We start from the raw sequence: 18,565 nt of genomic DNA, 5'->3' as shown, positions 1-18,565 counted from the left end.
TCACAATTTATTTGAAATTATGCAGCAAGGCCATTAACAGAAGGACATGGAAAACATCTAGATCAAAGAACATTTAATTATAAATATGTAAAACATGAAGACTGCCAGGCTAAAACCCAATTAAGAAAGCCAACTCCTTGCCTAGATAATCAAATGTGCATTCACTGACAATTCCAGCACAGAAATGCCAAATCTGTTCATGCTGTTTAAACAGCAATGCCTAGAAACTGAACTCTGGAAGCTGCATTGTTTAACCACTTTTTTCCCCCCCCCCCTTATTATGCTCAGAATTTGTTTTTGCTCTTTGCAATGAAAGGGAAAAAGGCAACAGGTATCCTGTTAACACTCAGAAGGAAATAGTGAAAGTGGAAAGAGATCAATACCAGAGGTTATTTCTCTTTTTCAGAGTTTCTATACAGATGAAGACACAAATTTAATGAAAAAATTTAAACTGTACGTGGAGGATAACTGGAATAAATGTGATATGGTCACCATCTTTCTCTTCATAATTGGGGTAATCTGCAGGTGTGTATTTGCATCAGTAGCAAGGGCTGTGCACATCAACTGACAGCTGAGTCTCATGAGAGGACAGGCATGAGAGCACAGGCTCTAACATTCATTTTTACAGGCTTTGAGATGCGTTTCTGCAGTAGGAGCCTCTAAAATTTATATATCCAAACACATGTACTGAAAAGCTCTGCTTTGTTTGTTTTCTGAAATCCCTTTTACTAAAAGTACCTTATTTTTTATTATTTGTTAATAAATCTCATTGAAGCCAAGAGAGAGAAAAGAGGGGTCCTCCATCTCTTGGTTATTTCTCATCACCACACAGGCATGATCAGTACTTGCTGAGAGCTGATATTTCATTCCATGTCTTCTGCAGGATGCTGAACTCAACTTTTCAAGCTGGTCGTACAATACTCGCCATTGATTTTATGGTGTTTACACTTAGACTTATCCATATTTTTGCAATTCACAAACAACTTGGACCAAAGATCATTATTGTGGAAAGAATGGTAAGTGTGCATTTTGTCTCAGATAAATACTTCTGCCTTCTAAGAAACAGAGAGTAGGAAATCTTGTCTTTAGAAAAGAAAGAACTTTATAATAATCTGTCTTTATTTTTACATTTTTAAGGCCTGTTATTTTTGCATATTCCTGTATTTTGTTATAAGATGGAATGTTTGAAGTAGATCCTTTCACAGACCTCCATAGTTCATTAAGCTGGTCCTAATTTACTAATCCTTGTATTTTACCTAATAATTTATCCTCAGATCTGACTAACGAAGAGCAGTCTTTGCCTTACTGCTATTCCTCCTACTTCCTAAGCTGTGTGCATCCAGGGCCAAGACCTCAGGCAGATGACAGGCCATGTAAAGAAGGGCTTCCAATAAACGACTTGGGGAAAAAAATGGGTTTTTTCAGCAAGTGGGGGGGGGGGGGGGGGGGAATCAGGGGAAAAGGAATGGGGGGGGGGGGGGGGGGCGGGGAATCAGTGGAAAAGGATGGTTACAAGTTTCCTACAGGAGTTATTCTTACTTGTACTTTTTAGCTCCCTGTTACAATGAAAATATATTAGTACTTTGTGAGCAGATGTTGGAAGATGTTGATAATTTTTTTTTGTTATTACTGCTCTCCTTCAAGAAACAAGACACTGGGATTACAGTTACTGTGCTTGGGTATGCATTCGTATGTTGAAATAGCTTTTTATTTAGGCATGTTAATCCTCCAGGTCAATTAGCTCATGCTCACTGATTACTAGAGTTCATCTAATTGTAAGTACCATTACAGAATCTACAAACATTTGATTTGTGACTCACAGCAGAACTCAGTAAAAGCTCTACAGTCTAAACAAGCCTATACATTGAATAAACATAACTACCAAGCTATTTGAATTTGTCTACAAATGCAATAACTCTGAGATGACATTTGGTTGGACTAGCAAAAGGGTAAATGGCAAATAAATATTTGTTCTTGTTCATTATCTAGGTTATGGCATTAGCAGACTTCTATTGTGAGAGAACAAGTCAGAGCTACAGCTCCTAACCCTTCCTTTGCTGCCTGCCAAGCTAAACCAGGGCCTTGAGCAAGTCCTACCTGTGCCCACTCTGCTGGCACCTGAGGTCCTGCAAGATAACACCGGGGTTGGGAAATGTAACAAGAACATAAACAGCAGCCTAGAAAAAAGCCCTACCAGGCACCTTTCATCTTTGCCCCACCCAAGCCAACAGGATGCCTCAGCTTTGGTATTTCAGTGTTGAACCTTACATCAAAGTAACAGTGAAGGTTTCTTCAGTAAATGAAACCTGCCTGAAGGGTTCAACAGGGTTCGAGCAAAATCATCTCCCTTATTTAAGAGAGAAGCAATCCCAGATGGTCTCTTACTGTCTTTCCTCTTTATACCCTTGCTACAGATTCACTGAAACAGGTCTGGTAATTGCTAAAATTCCAGAACAATACTCATTTCCAGAGAAACTGCAGATTGGAAAAAAATAGTTCCAGACTTTTCACCACTCTCCCATCACCTTGATACCATTACAGCCCTGCAGCACTCCTAAATTTTAGATCATCCAGAAAACGAAAAAGATTAATGGAAGTCAGACATCAGCTCTGTCTTGCCTGGGTTAGAGATGATGTTTCTTATCAGAACTCCAAGTAACATCCTGGAGCTCTGAAATGCCTATGCTATGGGTAACTGCACAATCCAATAATCTAATTGAAAGGAAACTACAGTCCCTAATGAACTCTGTCAAATCAGATGGGGAGAGGATGAAGTGTTCCTCTTCCACCAGGGAAAAATTATTGCACTTGATATTCATATTAGATTTTTTTTAAGTAAGTGTTTTAGGATTCAATTACTTCTGCTTCTGTAGAGAAACACAATGTTTAAAAGCAGGAAGCCCCAAAAAGAATCTTTCAGATGCACCACTTAGCTTGAAAGCTGAAGACAGAAGGAACCTGATCCTTGCAGCCTTCTCTGCCTGCTGCATCAGTGGCTCAGTACTCATCAATGAGCACTGACTGCTACCAGGATTCTCTGCTGCAGCAGAACTCTGGTAATTCACAGTAAAGCAGTCCATGGTACTGAGATAGCTCACAGAAAATATGCACTTAAAAGATAAAATGTGACAGTCACTTAAAAGATAAAATCTATTTCATTTTTAAATGTTTGATGATTGGAAAGCAAGATTTTAGTTTAAAATGGGCCTTTATCTAAATGAGCTATCAAAGAAGAATGCTTACTACAGGCCAAGGATAATGTGGTAACAGCAAGGTCAGACGAGGAATTCTGGGCATGGAACTGTAGCCTATTCCACCTCCCTGAACCTAAATGAGCTTGTAAAGAAACAATTATTTTAAGCCATATTCATATAGAAAGACTACTGTTCCTTGACTATGCTATCACAGTCACTGGCCCTCCTTTTCTCTCCTCCCCCTCTCTTTTGCAGATGAAGGATGTTTTCTTCTTTCTGTTTTTCTTGAGCGTGTGGCTCATTGCCTATGGTGTGACAACTCAAGCTCTGCTCCATCCCGATGACAGCCGAGTGGAATGGATATTCAGAAGGGTTCTCTATCGTCCCTACCTTCAGATATTTGGCCAGATTCCACTGGATGAAATAGACAGTGAGGAAACTTCTTTCCCCCTAACTTGGCCATTTTTGAATGCACACTTCTGATGAGAGCATGGAGTTCCTTCCAAGTATTGCCCTTTTTTAAGTCTTTGTCCTACAGGCCAAAGCTTACACATTGCTGTCACACAAATAGTGTATTTGCAAAGAGATAATGGGCATTGTGGAGTTACATTAGAGCATAAGGGCTGGCCCTGTTTAGATAAGCTCTCAGAAATACACAAGGATTTGCAGTTTTAAAGGCTGGCATATCTGCTTTCACTTCAATCCATTTCCTTTCAGTTTAACTTAGACCCAGATAACCCTCAGTAAACTCAAATAATGAAAAACAGCACCTCCACACATTTTGGCAGTAGTTTAATGCAACAGTGTTAAAACCGTACTGCTCTGCCCATAAGCAAACACACATTTTAAAATAAAATTACTCCAGAGCATTTATTTACCCTGGAGATAAAGCTGCCCAAATCAAATAAAGCTAGTAATTGCTTATGTGCAGCATTGCAAGCAAAACAACATTAAAATAATCACAAGACACTGAAATAATTAGACATAGAAGTTCAAAGGCAACATTTCTGATAGGTAAGCAGTAAAATACAGAATAGGTCACCTACCTCCCAAAGAAGTCTGCACTAACACCACAGCATTTAGCCAGTGCTAAATGTCACAGCAATAATGAAGTGGGAGTCAAACTCGGAGCAATATAAAATAGAACCCAAAAAAGCCATAGACAGAAGCAAACTGGTAAGCATTTTCTCATGTTCACTGTGCTTAATAGGAAAAAGCAAGTCTTTGAAAAGCCAAAACACCTGAATGACACAAGAGAGAGAAAAGTGATTCATGTCCATTTTAAATACCTATGGTGTAAGCACGTACAGCACAATCAGTCACCCTTATTTCCATTAAAGTAATGAGAAAGAGACATATTTCTGGAATATAATTCAACTTAGTGGCCAAAAAGTAGCACTCCCTAGAAAGGTGTGTTTCTCTCCACTGAAACTCCAGTGGTTGTCTCTATCTGGGTAAATAACTGGTTGAGAGTAACAGAGGAAAAAAAAAACCAATTACATGGGCAACTTCCAGAAGGGATTAGTTCATCCTAGGGCTCTCTGGGACTTACTCTGTTTAACATCTTCATGAAATATATGGAAAGGGAGAGGGGAAATGAGGAAGACAAAATTGGCTGACAAAACTACATCACTGGGTAGCAAAGACAAAAACTGACACCTAAGAGAGGCAGAGGAGCCTCATGAGTGCTGAATCATCAAATGAAATTCAGTGTAGATAAGTATAAGCTAGTGCCCTTGGTGAAAGAAATCCCAGCTTGGTGAGCTTTGATATAACCACGTGCTCTAATGAATGTAACCAGGGGGTTATCTGTAGCACCAGGGAAAAGGATTATTAGGGAAAAAATACAGGGAAAAAAATTAAATATAATTATGCTACTCTAAACTTGTGGGTATAATTCACAGCTGGAGACAGAATACAGCACTAGGCCTCTAGTCTAATGCGGAAGAACCAGACCTTCTTCCTAACCTCAACCTCAGATACACAAAGCACTTGAAATTTAGAACGAGGAACCAACCCCCTTCCCAGCATTTACTGAGTTTTCTCCTCCAACCCACATGCCAGGCATGAGGACACAAGGATGTGGAGGAACACAAACTCAGAGGTGGTTTGATTTTGAGGACTCAAAACTAGTCTAAAAAGGATACAGCCCTTTCAAGACAATCCCTTTTATGATGAACACTACTACAAAGCCAGCTGTGACAGACACCTTGCCACGAAATGAGCAGCCAGGATGTGGAGGTCTGCAGTGTCCTAGGGCTGCAAATACCTTGCACAACAATGCAACGTCTTTTTACGTACACAACACTATTACACTTCCACAAAACCAAGGAAAGAAACACGACATGAGGATTTGCCATAACTATTTTTTCCCCTCCATCTTCCTTTGCAGCATCACGAGCATATCCCAGGAACTGCACATTTAACCCCCTGCAGATGCTACAGGAGAACACACCATCCTGCCCCAACAGCTACGCCAACTGGCTCGTCATACTCCTGCTGGTCATCTTCCTACTGGTCACAAACGTCCTGCTCATGAACCTCCTGATTGCTATGTTCAGGCAAGAGGGATTTCACTACCTATCAGGACAGAGGCTGCAAAGCTTTAAGTGGATGCCCACATTTTCTACTTCACTGGCTATTCCTTTTAAAATACACTTGTAATTTTCCTAATGAATATCACTTGGAGATTGATAGGCAGAATCCTGTGATGAGACAGCTCTTAAGTTCCCATCATCCTTACTCTAGTCACATTGGAGATAAGGAGAAAAGAAGCCTCTTTTACTGCTAGATATTCAATTAAACATGCACAGAAGGGTCTGAGTCCCTGGCTGTGTGGAACCACAAATCTGCAGGTGCACAGCAGCCATAAACCTGGCAGGCTTTACAGCGGATGATTTGCACATCAGGGAAATGCTTGTTGTCAACACAGCTAATAATGATTCATTTGGTTGAAGAACTGATGTGGCATGTTTGCTGATCTTTCCTGAGAAAAGTAGAATTATCTTTCTTAAAAAAAAACCCCAAAAGTGCCAAACAAAACAAATGTATCATTTAACATTTAAAGACTGCAACTGCAATTCTCGTAACATCTAAGAATTTGCACAAACTTTAGATTAGATTAGCACTACTTGCTGACCTTGCTGTTCCTTTTTAAAAGTAAATACAGGACTAAATTTTGTTATATTCATCTTTAGCTTGTTGTGGTGAAAAGAGTTACATGTTTTTATTCCTCCCTTCCTCAAATTACAGTTACACTTTTCAAGTTGTCCAGGGCAATACAGACATCTTTTGGAAAGTGCAGCGCTACAACCTGATTGTTGAATACCATGGCCGGCCTGCCTTAGCACCACCATTTATCATTATCAACCACATTACTCTGGTTCTCAGAAGGCTCTTCAACAAAATGGAACACAAGAAAAAACACCTGGGTGAGTTGTTAGCAAATGTGATCAAGCAACTGTAGAGCCTGACTCTCTCCAAGGACATGGTGCATATACAAAACAGCAGAGCAAGTTGGATTTCCTTAAGCTGAGAGTTACAACTTATTTTTAACAAAAGAGTGCCAGGAGAATACAAACAAAAAATTAAGGTTTATAATTTAAACTATAAACAGTTTCCCACAGTGCGTTTCTTGATGCATCATAGTTATTACAACAAAGGTAGCAATATAAAATGGGTTATAGGGATTTGATTTCTGAAGATTGAACAACTGATAGGTTTAAGGAATAGTTTTTTCATTTGCTTCTGAGTTTTAGCAATTATTAACCCTAAAAAAAAACCTCCCTTTAGCATAGCAACTTTTCACTACTAGTATCAGAGAAAAAGGGGTAAAATATAATTCTTATCTTATTTTTCTTACAGAAAGAGATCTTCCAGTGGGCCTCGATCAAAAAATCATAACATGGGAGCTGGTGCAAAAAGAACATTATCTAGTAAAACTTGAGCAAGAAAAGAAAGAAAGCAATGAAGAAAGGCTGAAGGCCACATCTAATAAGTAAGTTATTCTATTATATATTAAGAGTAACTTGCAAGCCTTCAGCTTTCAGCGAGTTCAGCATTGAAGTTCTTATAAAGCTTATATAAAGGGTCCAACTGGAATGCAGTTAGGAAACACAGAGTCCATGAAAAAATGTGAGAGGCCAGCATCTCTACAATGTTAGAATGTTTGTCACTCCTGAAGTATGTACAATTATAGACCTGCAAGTTCCAGCCAAATCTGTGGCCAAGCTCAATGAAAATCTTATTCATGAAGAAAATGGTGGAAAACCAGTTTGTTTGCTAGACTGCAGCACATGTAATTTCATCCCTGGTAGGAATACAGCACAGACTTTTGAATGGAAGTTTAAGATACCTTGAATTAGCCACAGATGCAGAAGAACAAATACTTATGCCTTTATGGCATGGGACTGGATCTCCATTTGTGTACCTCTCTATATTTTCCCACTAGGAATATCACTTGAATTGGTTTAGTCTGATAAAGTAGAAGTCCTAGATTATTATTCAGAGGTTTTAACCTTTAAGTGAGAAACAAAGTCTCCCTTATGACACAATATGCAGGGAGAACAGAAACATCTAAGACAGAAAAGCACTCCTTAAAGAAGCTTTTAACACACATTCCAGCTGTTTTCTCTTACAATAAAACAGACTTCCAATAGAGGCACAACGGGTGTGAAAGTTACCATAATAAGAAAGTTCCATGGAAATGTTCCTGTGCTGTCTGCTTTTTTTCTAAATAAACCTCCAACTCACAGAATAGCTGGAGACCAGAACAGCATACTTCCATTCTCAGAAAATACTCCTCTCTTCACATAGACCCTTAATTCATAATAATTTAGAATGATTATACAGGTTTAAACTTGATTCTCATAAGCAGATCACTGAAACTCCAGGAGTAAGAGCTTAATTGTTGAGATAATGCAATAAATGTATATGCAATTGCTTCCAAACAAAGGGTACTATATCCTGTATATAATAAAGATGGTGCATTGTAGGTGAAGTTGCCAGAGGGGAAAAGTGAGAATCCATCTGGCTTCACAATATTTCAGGTATAGCAGAGCCAGAAAAAGACTGGAAGAGATTCAGATGAACACCACTACCCCCATGGTTTTTGCTTTTGCTCTTAGGTGGTAGCAGTCTTAGGAAACCCTCAGGAAGTGATTCTTTGAACTTGGGCTGCACTGAACCAACCTCAAAATGCATTAGACCCACCCAGCAGCAGATCTTTCACATAGATGGGATTGGAACATGGCCTGTGAGAGGGAAACTTTGAAAGAGTAGCTAGGAGAAACCAGAGAGGGATTTGCCAAATCTATGAGGAATCAGATGCTAAAAATAAGGAACTGATGGGAGAACAGGTGAAGGATGCAGAAAGCATGGGGATAATTCAGTGATTTGGAGGCACTATTTGGAAGCTCCTTAAGCAATCCCTGTGGACTGCATGAAAAAGTGATTTGACTGTCGAGCCAGTTTCCTGAAAGTTTGCATAAATTTTAAGGGGCTTATCTCTGTTGTGGCCTCAGTTCTCACACCAAGATCAGTTTCCATTGGGTACTGATGTTTCCAGGTAGGAAAGACACAAGTGGCTCAAAAAACAAAGCAGCTCCTTTCTGCTGCCCTTGATTTCCACAGCAACTGAGGCTAAGTGGCCCTCACCAGAAGCTGAATAGCTGCCCTGACCTGTCATTTGTGAGTCCCTGAGCAACAGGTGCATGAGAGTGTTCCAGAATTGCTGTTCTGCCCAAAGAAATACTTCTGTGAATACCTTTAAAGGACAAAACTTGTAAGGGGCTCTGGGATGTCTAGGCAGCACAGAACTGCAGTGAAAGGCCACAGGTGTAGTAAAGTTACACATGGTTTGTATTTCATGATTTCTCCTGAAGCCTCTCCTTTTTGCTCAAGGTGTTTGCTTTGTTTCCACAGGGTAGATAATTTGTCCAAGTATTTTAGTGGGTTGAAAGAACAAGAAAAACGATTTAAACTTCTGGAAGCCCAGGTAAGTAGTATTTTCTAGGCATTTATATCAGCTTTAAGATTTCACCATCTTTTTCTCATTTAATGGTGGTTTGGCAGACCCTACTTAGGGATAAAGGGACAGAAAAACAGATCTGTATTATGGTTTCACTTTCCTTATTGCTTTCTGGTGATAAATGTATGTAAAGAAAAATTTATAAACACCACTAGAAAGGAGAAAAGGGAATACAACATTTCCTGCTCTCTTTGGTAGTTTACTTGAGAGGATTTATTTCCTTTGTTAAGGATGCTTCTGGAATGAAATGCTTCATCTTCTCCCCCCCACCATTCTTGTCCTTCTTCTAATATTTTCTTTTTTTTTTTTTTCCCCAAATGTCAGGTTTGAAAATACACACATTCTGTCTGATCTGACCTAATCTTCTTGCACATCAGTTTTTCTAATTTTCTTAAGATACCAAGTACCAACACTCAAAAGGGAAGTGTCCAACACACAATTATGAAATCCAAATAATAGCAGGAAATTCTGTCTTGAGCTTTTGATGACAAACCCTCGCAATATAAACAAACAACATTTCTTACACAGTCTGAAAATGTTAAACCACCTGCTATGTAGCACAACTCTTATTGTTTTCTTTATCTCTGCAACTCTCCTGTAGAATTTTGGCCTCGCTGAAAATTCTTTATCTTAATACTCCTGCTACAGTTTCCTGCTCCCTTCTTATTCCTTTTATGGCTTCCTGGAAAAAGTCAGGCTATACAGGTCCAACAGAAACACACAAGGAATGCTTTATTAAGTTTGTGCCAGCTTGAGGTCTTGCAATATCCTCACAAAAGAGGTAGGTATTTAATCACTACCTATTTTGTAGATTTGCTACTGTACAGCTGTTATCTCCTCCATGGCAGAGGGTTTAACAAAAACCAACCTCTTGTGCACTCAACCAGCTCCAAACTATACATGTAAGTACTGAAAACAATCATGGAACAGCTAATTAATACAGTTGAACAATGTACTTTAAAAATGCAAGGTGGAAAAATAAGATTGGAAAATAACCCCATAATGAGATTCCTAATGGTATTAGGAATATAAACAGGGAACAGAATATTCTTAGTTCAGAATGAAAAAATTACCTTTTGTAAAATACATTTAAAAGCTTTGGTGCAAGGACTGTCATACAGGGTGAGTTAGAATAATCTCACCCAGTTCAAACACATGAGCAAGTATCCATTTGCAACAGAGGATTGCCTTGGGGGTTTCTTGAATCCATGAGATAATCCTACGGAAGCATTACAAAAGTATTTAAAATGCATAGCAATAATCATTATAAATAAAAGCTGAGCAAGTTTCCTAGTATTTTTTTAATTAACAGAATCCATTTGCCTTTAGAGCTGCACCCATTTCTGTCAGTTAAGAATCATGTCCTGTGTCCCAGGGCTCCACTGTATGGAGTTCTAATCATTAGAGACAGGAACAAGCTATTTCTCAGCCACTGCAGGATATCCAACACAATAAGATTTTGGATATCCTTCTTAATTACCTATTTCAATATCAGCCTATTGCTGCCACACAAAATAGCCTCCAAAACCCATAAACTGAGCATATATATACTACATGGAAAAAGTAGCTGGAAAAATCAAGGTCACAACAGGATCACAACAGATTTGCTCAAGTCACTCAGATTTGAGCTAACCTCAAGATTTACTTAATTCTGTCAGAAGTTTATATAACACTTATGTGAGTTGCTTCATTATCAGTATTCCAATAAAAAAACTCCATCCCACAGCAGGCTTCCCAGACATTTTAACACCGTAACCAGATAAAAATCAGAAATTTAAATAGCTGAAAAATAAGCCTGTGTTTATCATTTATTGAGCAAATGCAAAGTAACACAATCTACAGTGTCTTTTTTCAACTTTTTAAAGTTTTTTAAGCAATTACTACTATGTGCCCCTTGTCCTAAGGCTTTTAAACATGACTTTTCCAATCCTATTAGGTGTGAAGACTGCCAACACGGAAGCACCTTTGCCACAAAGAAGTGAAAGAGAAGAGCATGCAGATCAGTTTGAGACTGACATTGAATACATTGATAATTAAATTTTATTCTACTTCTTCACATTAAACCTTTTGTCCTACTGAACTACTGTAGAAAATCCTAATCTCTTGAAGGCCTACGGGCAACAAGCTCTCTATGCTAAACTCTATCAGTGCTCGACATTCCTACGGATTTCTTGGTCTTCCTCCTTCAGTTTCCTGGGCTTTCTTTCCTGCTGCTCCCATAGCACTCGGCCCTTTCTCCAAAACCATTCCACAATCAGCATTAAAGCTTTCTCCTGCAGGGTCACTCTACTACCTTATTTTCTAAATACCATTTGTTCTCCAGACACCACACCCTCAATTCACCATCATCGCTGCCAAATTCCACACTTCTCTGCTCAAGGGAGTCTCCCTTTGGAAGGACAATCACTTACACGCTCAAAAACAAGATCCTTCCTTGGCCGAGACATCAAGCTTGTACTCGTGAGCTGCTTAGAAAAGGAAATCAAGAAACAGTTTCCAAGGAAAGGGCCTGAACACTGAAACATTACAAAACATACAGTTCCTGGAGTTCCTATACAATTGCACTCACCAGCCTCTCTTTCCACGCTGGCTCCTACGAGGTATTCCTTTGCTGGTATTCCCTCTTAAGGACTCCTCACTCAGCCTCAGAAAGTGGAATCACCTGGTTTTTGTTGGTCCCATACCCCACCACAGCTGCTGCCAGTTCCCTGCTGGCAAGGAGCCTTTGCCTCCCTGCATCACACCACGTGGAATACCTCCTCTACATCTAAGCATCTGATTTCATTTTACTTTTCTTTCTCAAGGGTCAGAGGGAAAAAAAGAAATCACCTAAGAGACTTTAAAGCAAGAATGTGTACCAAGAATTATCCTGCAGTCTAAGAATTTGGGCTGTTTGTGGCTTTTTCCATTACTTAAACTGGCTTGTGCATTTTTAGCATATAAAAACTCGCTGGCTTTATTAGAATCTTGCAAGACATACCACTAAAACATCAATACCATTCTCTAAGGGTAAATTTCTTTGGAATAACATAAACAGCATCAGAAGGGGGAAGTATTGGGCTGTGTCTGACTGATACAAACTTCAATTGCATTTACTCACACGTATAATATTGTCTCTATGCAATGTAACTGTAGATTGCACAAAAGCTTTCTGTTACGAGAGGTGGAAAAAAAATAAATCTCAGCTCTGACAAAAATGAGCCTTTTATTAACAGATATTAATCTTGTTATGATGGCTTAATGAAACAGGCATTTGTCCAGTTTATTCAGCTGTGCCCCAGGCCTGTGACTCCATTAGCAGCAATGGAATTTTGGTAGTCCTACCTGTTCCTCAGCCTGGGCAAGCAGAACTCATAAACCCAGTAAGTTTGTACAACTGAGCTGCACTTTTTTGTTAAGAAATAACAGATACCTCACAACAAGCATTCCCTGCTCTGGCAGCAGCTTACACTTTGAAATGGCTACTATTTTAATAGTGTGATCAGCACACTAGTTATCCACTGGATCCCAAAATCTATCCATTGGGATCTGCTGCGTGTGTCCACTCAGATGCAACGGAACAACCAATGCATTTACCAACGACCCACTAAGCAATGTGCATCCAACTGCATACTCATGAGAAAATACATTCTGCTCTGAAAACTGAAGGGTAAGTTTAGAAAAATGGAGCACAACTGCTCCTTTTACACTGTTTTCTGCTTCTGCCAAACATGCATCAGTTCAAACACAAAGCCCAAGAGATTTGGGCCTCTCAGTTAATTACTGTTAAGATGAACTCCCCCCCTGAGGAAGTCACCCCCTCAAACACCCTTCAGAGTTTGAGCAAGCACAATCTACCAAGAAATATCACAAACTCTTCAAAATTAACCTTTCACTACACAGTTGTAAATACCACTCTTGGGATTGGTTAATTTAGAATACTGACAAAAAAAAAAAAGTCAGTTCAAAGTGACCTGAACTAATTTGAGTTTCAAATAATGTAACCTTTCAAAGAATTTAATCTTTCAACCTTATTTATTAAATTTACTAGCACTGTGGAAAAAGCCCATTATATCTGACATTCCTTGCAATGTGATTCATTGTATGAGATGATTCATCCTGTGAGGGGATTATACATTGCAAAATGATTGAAAATGTTAGAAGTGTGAGGTTTAGAATCTAGAAGACTTGAGGGAGAAGTTAACAAGATGGCAAAGTTAGAGTAACACTTTAAAAGGTTTCCAAGAGAGTTTAGAAATCTATAAATAAAATGTTTGGTAAAACTGCTACAGCTGCATTACTCAGTGTGGTTCAGACAAGAAATCAAGTTCCAACCGAAAGTTTATTGTATCACACAGAACAAAATAGTCTCCAATTCTGGTATAAATACCTGATTCCCACAAATACCCCAATCCACATACAGAATCAGTATGGAAGCAGCACCTGCTGGAAAGGACATACAAAGGTGCAGATCCTCACATCATATAACTGGGCACTGTTGTGCTTTCACCCTCAATGGCAATGACAGAAAGATGTTTTTAAACAAAAGAGTTAAAAGGTTTTCCTTCCTGGGACAGGGCCAGGAGAATCACATCCAGTGGAAGACTAGGTTTTATTTCCATTGTTTAAAAATCTCTACATAATGAGCTCATCACCTTTTCTCCAGGATTCCACAGGATTTGGGAACAATTCCAAAACTGGGAGTTACTAGGAAGCCCTGCAACCGTTTAGCTAACACTTCTGTGTCTTTGGGTACTTCAGCTCTGGAGTATCACACTTTATTCTACCCTGTCAGGATGCAACTATCCTGTGCCCACAGAATTCTCATAAACAAAAAGTCTGGAGTTTATTTTAGGTAGCTTAATTTCTAACAACATAAAACATTCTTGGTGGCTATGATGCAAACTGCTGAACAAAAAGCTATCACGTGGTTTTCAGACCAGAAAGGGAAAAAAAAAATAAAAAATGAAGAGAGTAAAAAAATAAAATGAACAAGAAAGTCCTGGGATGTCTCCAATGTACCAATGTACTTCATCCTTCAGGACTCATCCTCCTCCCCTTCATCATCTACTTTAGGTCGAAAATTTTTCCTGCTCTTCTTCTTACTGCAGTGGAATCCAACTGTTCCCAGCGATGGCTCTTCACCTGCACCACTAAGCCTTGCATCAGGTTTATGCTCTGTGTTCTGGTCCCCCTCCATCATGCACTCCTCCTCCTCTGCTGCCTTTCCACTGCCACTCTCTAAGTGCCCCAGCTCAACCTTATCTTCTTCCCTCAAGTCATCCGGCTTCTTAAGAGATTTTCCTTTCAGATCTGTCTTTATCTGTTTCTTGTCATCCTCCCCTGTTGATGTTTTCTTTTCCAGTCCATCAACACCTCTTTTAGTTGGTTTGGTGAAGACAATCCTCCCAGCTCCACAGCTGGAAGGGTCCTGGTTGAAGGACGGGGTGTAGCTATCTTGGGTAGCCGAGCTCTGTTGCTCCCCTCTTTTCTTCAAACCACCGAGAAATTCCATGGCCACTGCCCTGTTAGTCTTGTCACTGGACTCTGAAACTCCCTCTAGGCTGTACTTGGTCCAGCGCTCTGGGTGTGCCACGTAGTCAGGCACCGCAGGAGAGGTTTTGGGAGCCTGCACTGCTCTGGCTTGCCTTCCCATGTGTTCTGGGACTATGTTACCTGAAACTGTGGTCGGAGGCAATGGACGCTTAAACCTCCCATCAACAACATTATCTTCAGGCATGGAGGGCACAGACAGCTTGGCTGCCTCTTCCAGGCAATCAAAAATGCTCTGGCTACGCAGAGAGAACGTAGAACTCATGCCCTTCAGATGGAATGGCTGGACAGGAGATCTGTGACCGCTGTTTGAAGAGTCGGGTGTCTCTCCTGATCTGAAATCCCCTTCATCTAGAGATGGCTCCTCGGGAGATATTGTATCAACTTCTGCTTCACCCACCAGCCCCAAGTCATCAGAGTCAGAATCGCTGAGTGACACCGTGTCTGAGGGCAGAGCTCCTTCAAAGTCTCTGCCACCATCAGCCACTATTCCCAGAAAAGGTTCACCTGCCTCCTGGTCTCCCATCTTTGAGCTGTCACTCCACTGAGGTCTTTGATGTAGGCCCAGGAACAACTCTAAGTACACTTTTCCAAATGCCCAGCGAGTTTAGTGCCTAGAATACAAAGGAGCATAAAGACTTAACTGTGAAATGAGAACCAAGAATGAGACCATCACTCTGTGTCATGCAAAGTAATTATAACTGCAATATAACAGTTAGCTGTGCTTTTGGGATTCCCAAGCAATTTTGCTTCAAATGAAAACATTATTTAAGGAATGAATGCACGTTAAAATTAAAGATTTACACAAGACTGAAATACAAGAATATGAAGTAATTGAAAGCAATGCTACCAAATTTAATCCCAGGTTACATCAGGTCCAATTACTAAAAGATGAACATAAAGCTCTTGAGTTAATCTGAATGCCCCAAAGCTGTCTCATACATCTTCCAGGAGACACCAATTAATATGCCTCTGCATATTACACCCTGTACTTATTCTCACTGTAAAAATCCACAAAAACACATCCAATTTCTCACACTTTTATTTGGCCAGTACAACCCTTATTGCACTAGCACTGTACCTGCTGTCCCAATAGCCATCATGTTCTGCCTATTACAAAGGACACTATCACTGATCCTACAGTGACAGAAAACCCACAAAAATATCAGGGCCACTGTTTCAAGTCTGCCTTAATGTGGCATAAAGTACAAGCTCCACTCCTTCCTTTGGCTTTATGCTCTCAAGTCATTACTAGATTCCAGGAATTGGAAAACCAGCCAGCTCAAGAAATTGATCCCATTGGATTAAGAAAACTAATCACACATGCCATGCTCACACATGGAAATGAGGAGAGGTTGCAACCACAAGCCTGCAAGAGCTGGCCCTTCAGTCAGTAAATGAGTGTGATTTGAAGCCTGACTTGCAGGAGCTGACTGGAATACCTGAGTGCCACCTGCTTGAAGGGAACCTCACTGAATTCAGGTGGTTGATGATCAAGCTGCCACTTGCTGGGCAACTGGAAACAGAGCTGGTGGTCACACACATTTTGGTTCAGCTCACCTGACTTATGGAAACAGTTCTAACATATTATTAGAATAAGTTTGACTACCTAATTATAGGGTCTTCTGAAACGATGCAGTAAACAGACATGGAAACTTTCTCACTCACTTTCTCTTGAGACTGAGTCAGCTTCCCCTCCTGAGGGTCAGTTAAAGCCACCAAAGATCTCAGCACTTCCACCCTAGAAAACAAACATTTCCATCACGATACTGGAAATGTAGTTTTAAAAATAATTCTGTCTCCCTGAATCATCCAAAGCTGCAGAACTGTGTTCTAAATCTGACACAAACTCCTGGTGGTATAAAAGTCTGTAGATATTATTGAATTTTTGGCAGAGGAACAGCACACAGCCTAATAATGCAGGCACCACTATATTTACCCAGCCTCCACATTCACACTGCCAGCATTATCCTGTAGAACAGAAGGGAGGTTTCAAAGAAATTCAAGCTGTAATTTGCATGTGCAAAAGACTAAATAACCAGTATTAAATGCAGCTAAGAAGATACAAAAATAATAGTTATGCATTGTAAACATTAAGTGCTGCTAAGTATTAAGACCATGGGTAACACAGACTTGTGTTTTCAAAGAAAGGTCATGTTCAAAGTTAGTGCCAGATTGTTATGAAGCACAAAACACACAGAATTTTCAGAGGAGTGCTAAGTTCCAAATCAAGTCTGGCTGTCTTTGACAGAAAGCATCTGATGCCTACTTTTGAAAATACTGCCCTCCATGTAACCCCTACCAGGAAATAATCTTCTTAAAAAGATACAGCCTTCTGCTTAGTTTTGCAACACATGAAAAGTAACGACTACAACTCAGAAAAGGCCTTGAAGTGCATAATTAAGTAAAACAGCTGTTTTCAGATGGTAATAGAAGTGTTCATCAGGGCCATCTCTCGTCTGAGGGCACTTGCACAGAAAGGAGAAATTCTGCTCCTAAGGAGATGTTTTAGCCTTAGCAAAGTTAGTGGCCAAACATGCCGGCCCTGTCAGCAGACCAGACTCACTCACAGGTTTGTTATGGTGACGTGATCCCAGCACGACTCGGGAAGGATGACGTCTCTGCGGATGGAAAGGTTCCCAGTGGGCTCCTCCATCCTGGTGTCGCTCAAGCAGACTGTGCGCCTTCCTGCTGCCTCCTGTGAGGAGAACGGAGACCTCAGGCACCGCAAACCACGGCCTGCTCTCGGGGTGCAGAGAGCACCGCACCAAAGCCCACACCGTCACTCGGGACAGGGATCCACGGGCCCCCTCGCCAAGGAACAGGGAAGAGGATCAGGGAAAGAACTGTAGAAAATCCTAATCTCTTGAAGGCCTAAGGGCAACAAGCTCTCTATGCTAAGCTCTATCACTCGCCCTGCGCAGGGCAAGGTCACGGTGCAGCCCTAGCCGTGCTGCCCGTCGGCGCCGGCCCCAGCGCCCTTTCCGGCCCGGGATGCTGCTGGATGCGAACCGCCCGCACCACCCGCAGCCCTCGCTGGCCCTGCACCCCGGGCACCGCCACCCGCCCGGGCACACAGCGCGAACCGCCGGGGAAGGGAGGGGAGGGGGGGGAATGGAAGGGGGAGACCCTGTACCCCGACACCGCACAGCCCCAACACCTTCCACAGCAGCCGCCCGCCTTGCTTGCCTTGCCCGCCTTTCCCACCTCTGCCCCTCCACCCACAGCCCGCGGCGCGCCGGGACACCGAGTCCCTGCCAGGCTCCACGGAGCGGCCACACGGGCAGCAGGACCACAACTCCCGGCGGGGAGAGCGGCGCGGAAAGGGCCTACGCCTCTCCGCTTCACCTCTCTCGGGGCTCCTGGGAGTTGTAGGCGGCCGCCTCTCCTCGGCGGAGGACATTTTACGAGCCGGGGAGCGGGGCGAAGCGGTGCTGAGCGGCGGGACTACAGCTCCCAGGGCGCACCGCAGCGCCGACATTTCGCAGCCTGTGCGGGGCCGGGCTCGGGGCTCGGTGCCCGGCCGGGTGCGGGGCTCGGTGCGGGGCTCGCCCGTGCAACCCGGGAGCCGCGGTGCCGCCCCGGCACTGCCCGGCGCCGTGAGGGGCAGGCACGGCACCGCCGCCGCCTTCCGCAGTCGCAGTCTGGAAAGAACCTCCATGTCACAGCTTTTGTTCTCATCGGAAAAGCAGGGCTTGGCCACCGCGAACACATCCGAAGTTTTCTGCTTTTTTTTTTTTTTTTTCCGTGGTTTTTTGGTGTTGGTTTTTTTTACCCCCTCTCACGTGTTTATTCTCAAACCAGAAAGCCC

General features: G+C 41.7%; 2 protein-coding genes across 5 annotated transcripts in view; one reads left to right on the top strand and one right to left on the bottom strand.

Moving 5' to 3' along the window:
* TRPM5 (transient receptor potential cation channel subfamily M member 5) overlaps positions 1 to 13,373 on the top strand; it is a 38,038-nt gene extending 24,665 nt beyond the window's left edge. Inside the window, exons 16-24 of the mRNA XM_041415127.1 lie at positions 407 to 525; positions 884 to 1,016; positions 3,450 to 3,624; positions 5,587 to 5,755; positions 6,447 to 6,625; positions 7,059 to 7,191; positions 9,117 to 9,189; positions 10,034 to 10,124; positions 11,159 to 13,373. Of these exons, the coding sequence (XP_041271061.1) occupies positions 407 to 525; positions 884 to 1,016; positions 3,450 to 3,624; positions 5,587 to 5,755; positions 6,447 to 6,625; positions 7,059 to 7,191; positions 9,117 to 9,189; positions 10,034 to 10,124; positions 11,159 to 11,259 (1,173 nt within the window). The 3' untranslated portion in view covers positions 11,260 to 13,373. The remainder of the gene's footprint in view (positions 1 to 406; positions 526 to 883; positions 1,017 to 3,449; positions 3,625 to 5,586; positions 5,756 to 6,446; positions 6,626 to 7,058; positions 7,192 to 9,116; positions 9,190 to 10,033; positions 10,125 to 11,158) is intronic.
* Positions 13,374 to 13,524: 151 nt separating this feature from the next.
* TSSC4 (tumor suppressing subtransferable candidate 4) lies at positions 13,525 to 18,058 on the bottom strand. Of its 4 annotated transcripts, XM_041415129.1 has the most exons (4): positions 17,915 to 17,965; positions 17,325 to 17,452; positions 16,423 to 16,495; positions 13,525 to 15,368 (listed from the first exon to the last, which is right to left on the bottom strand). In XM_041415129.1, the coding sequence occupies exon 4, from the start codon at positions 15,278 to 15,280 to the stop codon at positions 14,240 to 14,242; it is 1,041 nt and encodes a 346-aa protein (XP_041271063.1). In that variant the 5' UTR covers positions 15,281 to 15,368; positions 16,423 to 16,495; positions 17,325 to 17,452; positions 17,915 to 17,965; the 3' UTR covers positions 13,525 to 14,239. The 4 variants fall into 4 exon arrangements, with proteins under 4 accessions (XP_041271063.1, XP_041271066.1, XP_041271062.1 ...); XM_041415132.1 differs by lacking the exon at positions 16,423 to 16,495 and having other exon boundaries at positions 17,962 to 18,058; XM_041415128.1 differs by lacking the exon at positions 16,423 to 16,495.
* Positions 18,059 to 18,565: the final 507 nt, after the last annotated feature.

Source organism: Onychostruthus taczanowskii, unplaced genomic scaffold (assembly GCF_017590055.1).
Source record: "Onychostruthus taczanowskii isolate IOZ18803 unplaced genomic scaffold, ASM1759005v1 scaffold49, whole genome shotgun sequence".
Classification (NCBI taxonomy): domain Eukaryota; kingdom Metazoa; phylum Chordata; class Aves; order Passeriformes; family Passeridae; genus Onychostruthus; species Onychostruthus taczanowskii.
The sequence above is the reverse complement of the archived record's forward strand: the minus strand, read 5'-3'. Positions and strand labels throughout refer to the sequence as shown.

What these genes read in the sequence shown, in the direction of transcription:
- TSSC4 (XM_041415132.1), bottom strand. Translation starts at nt 15,280, where the DNA reads ATGGGAGACCAGGAGGCAGGTGAACCTTTTCTGGGAATAGTGGCTGAT.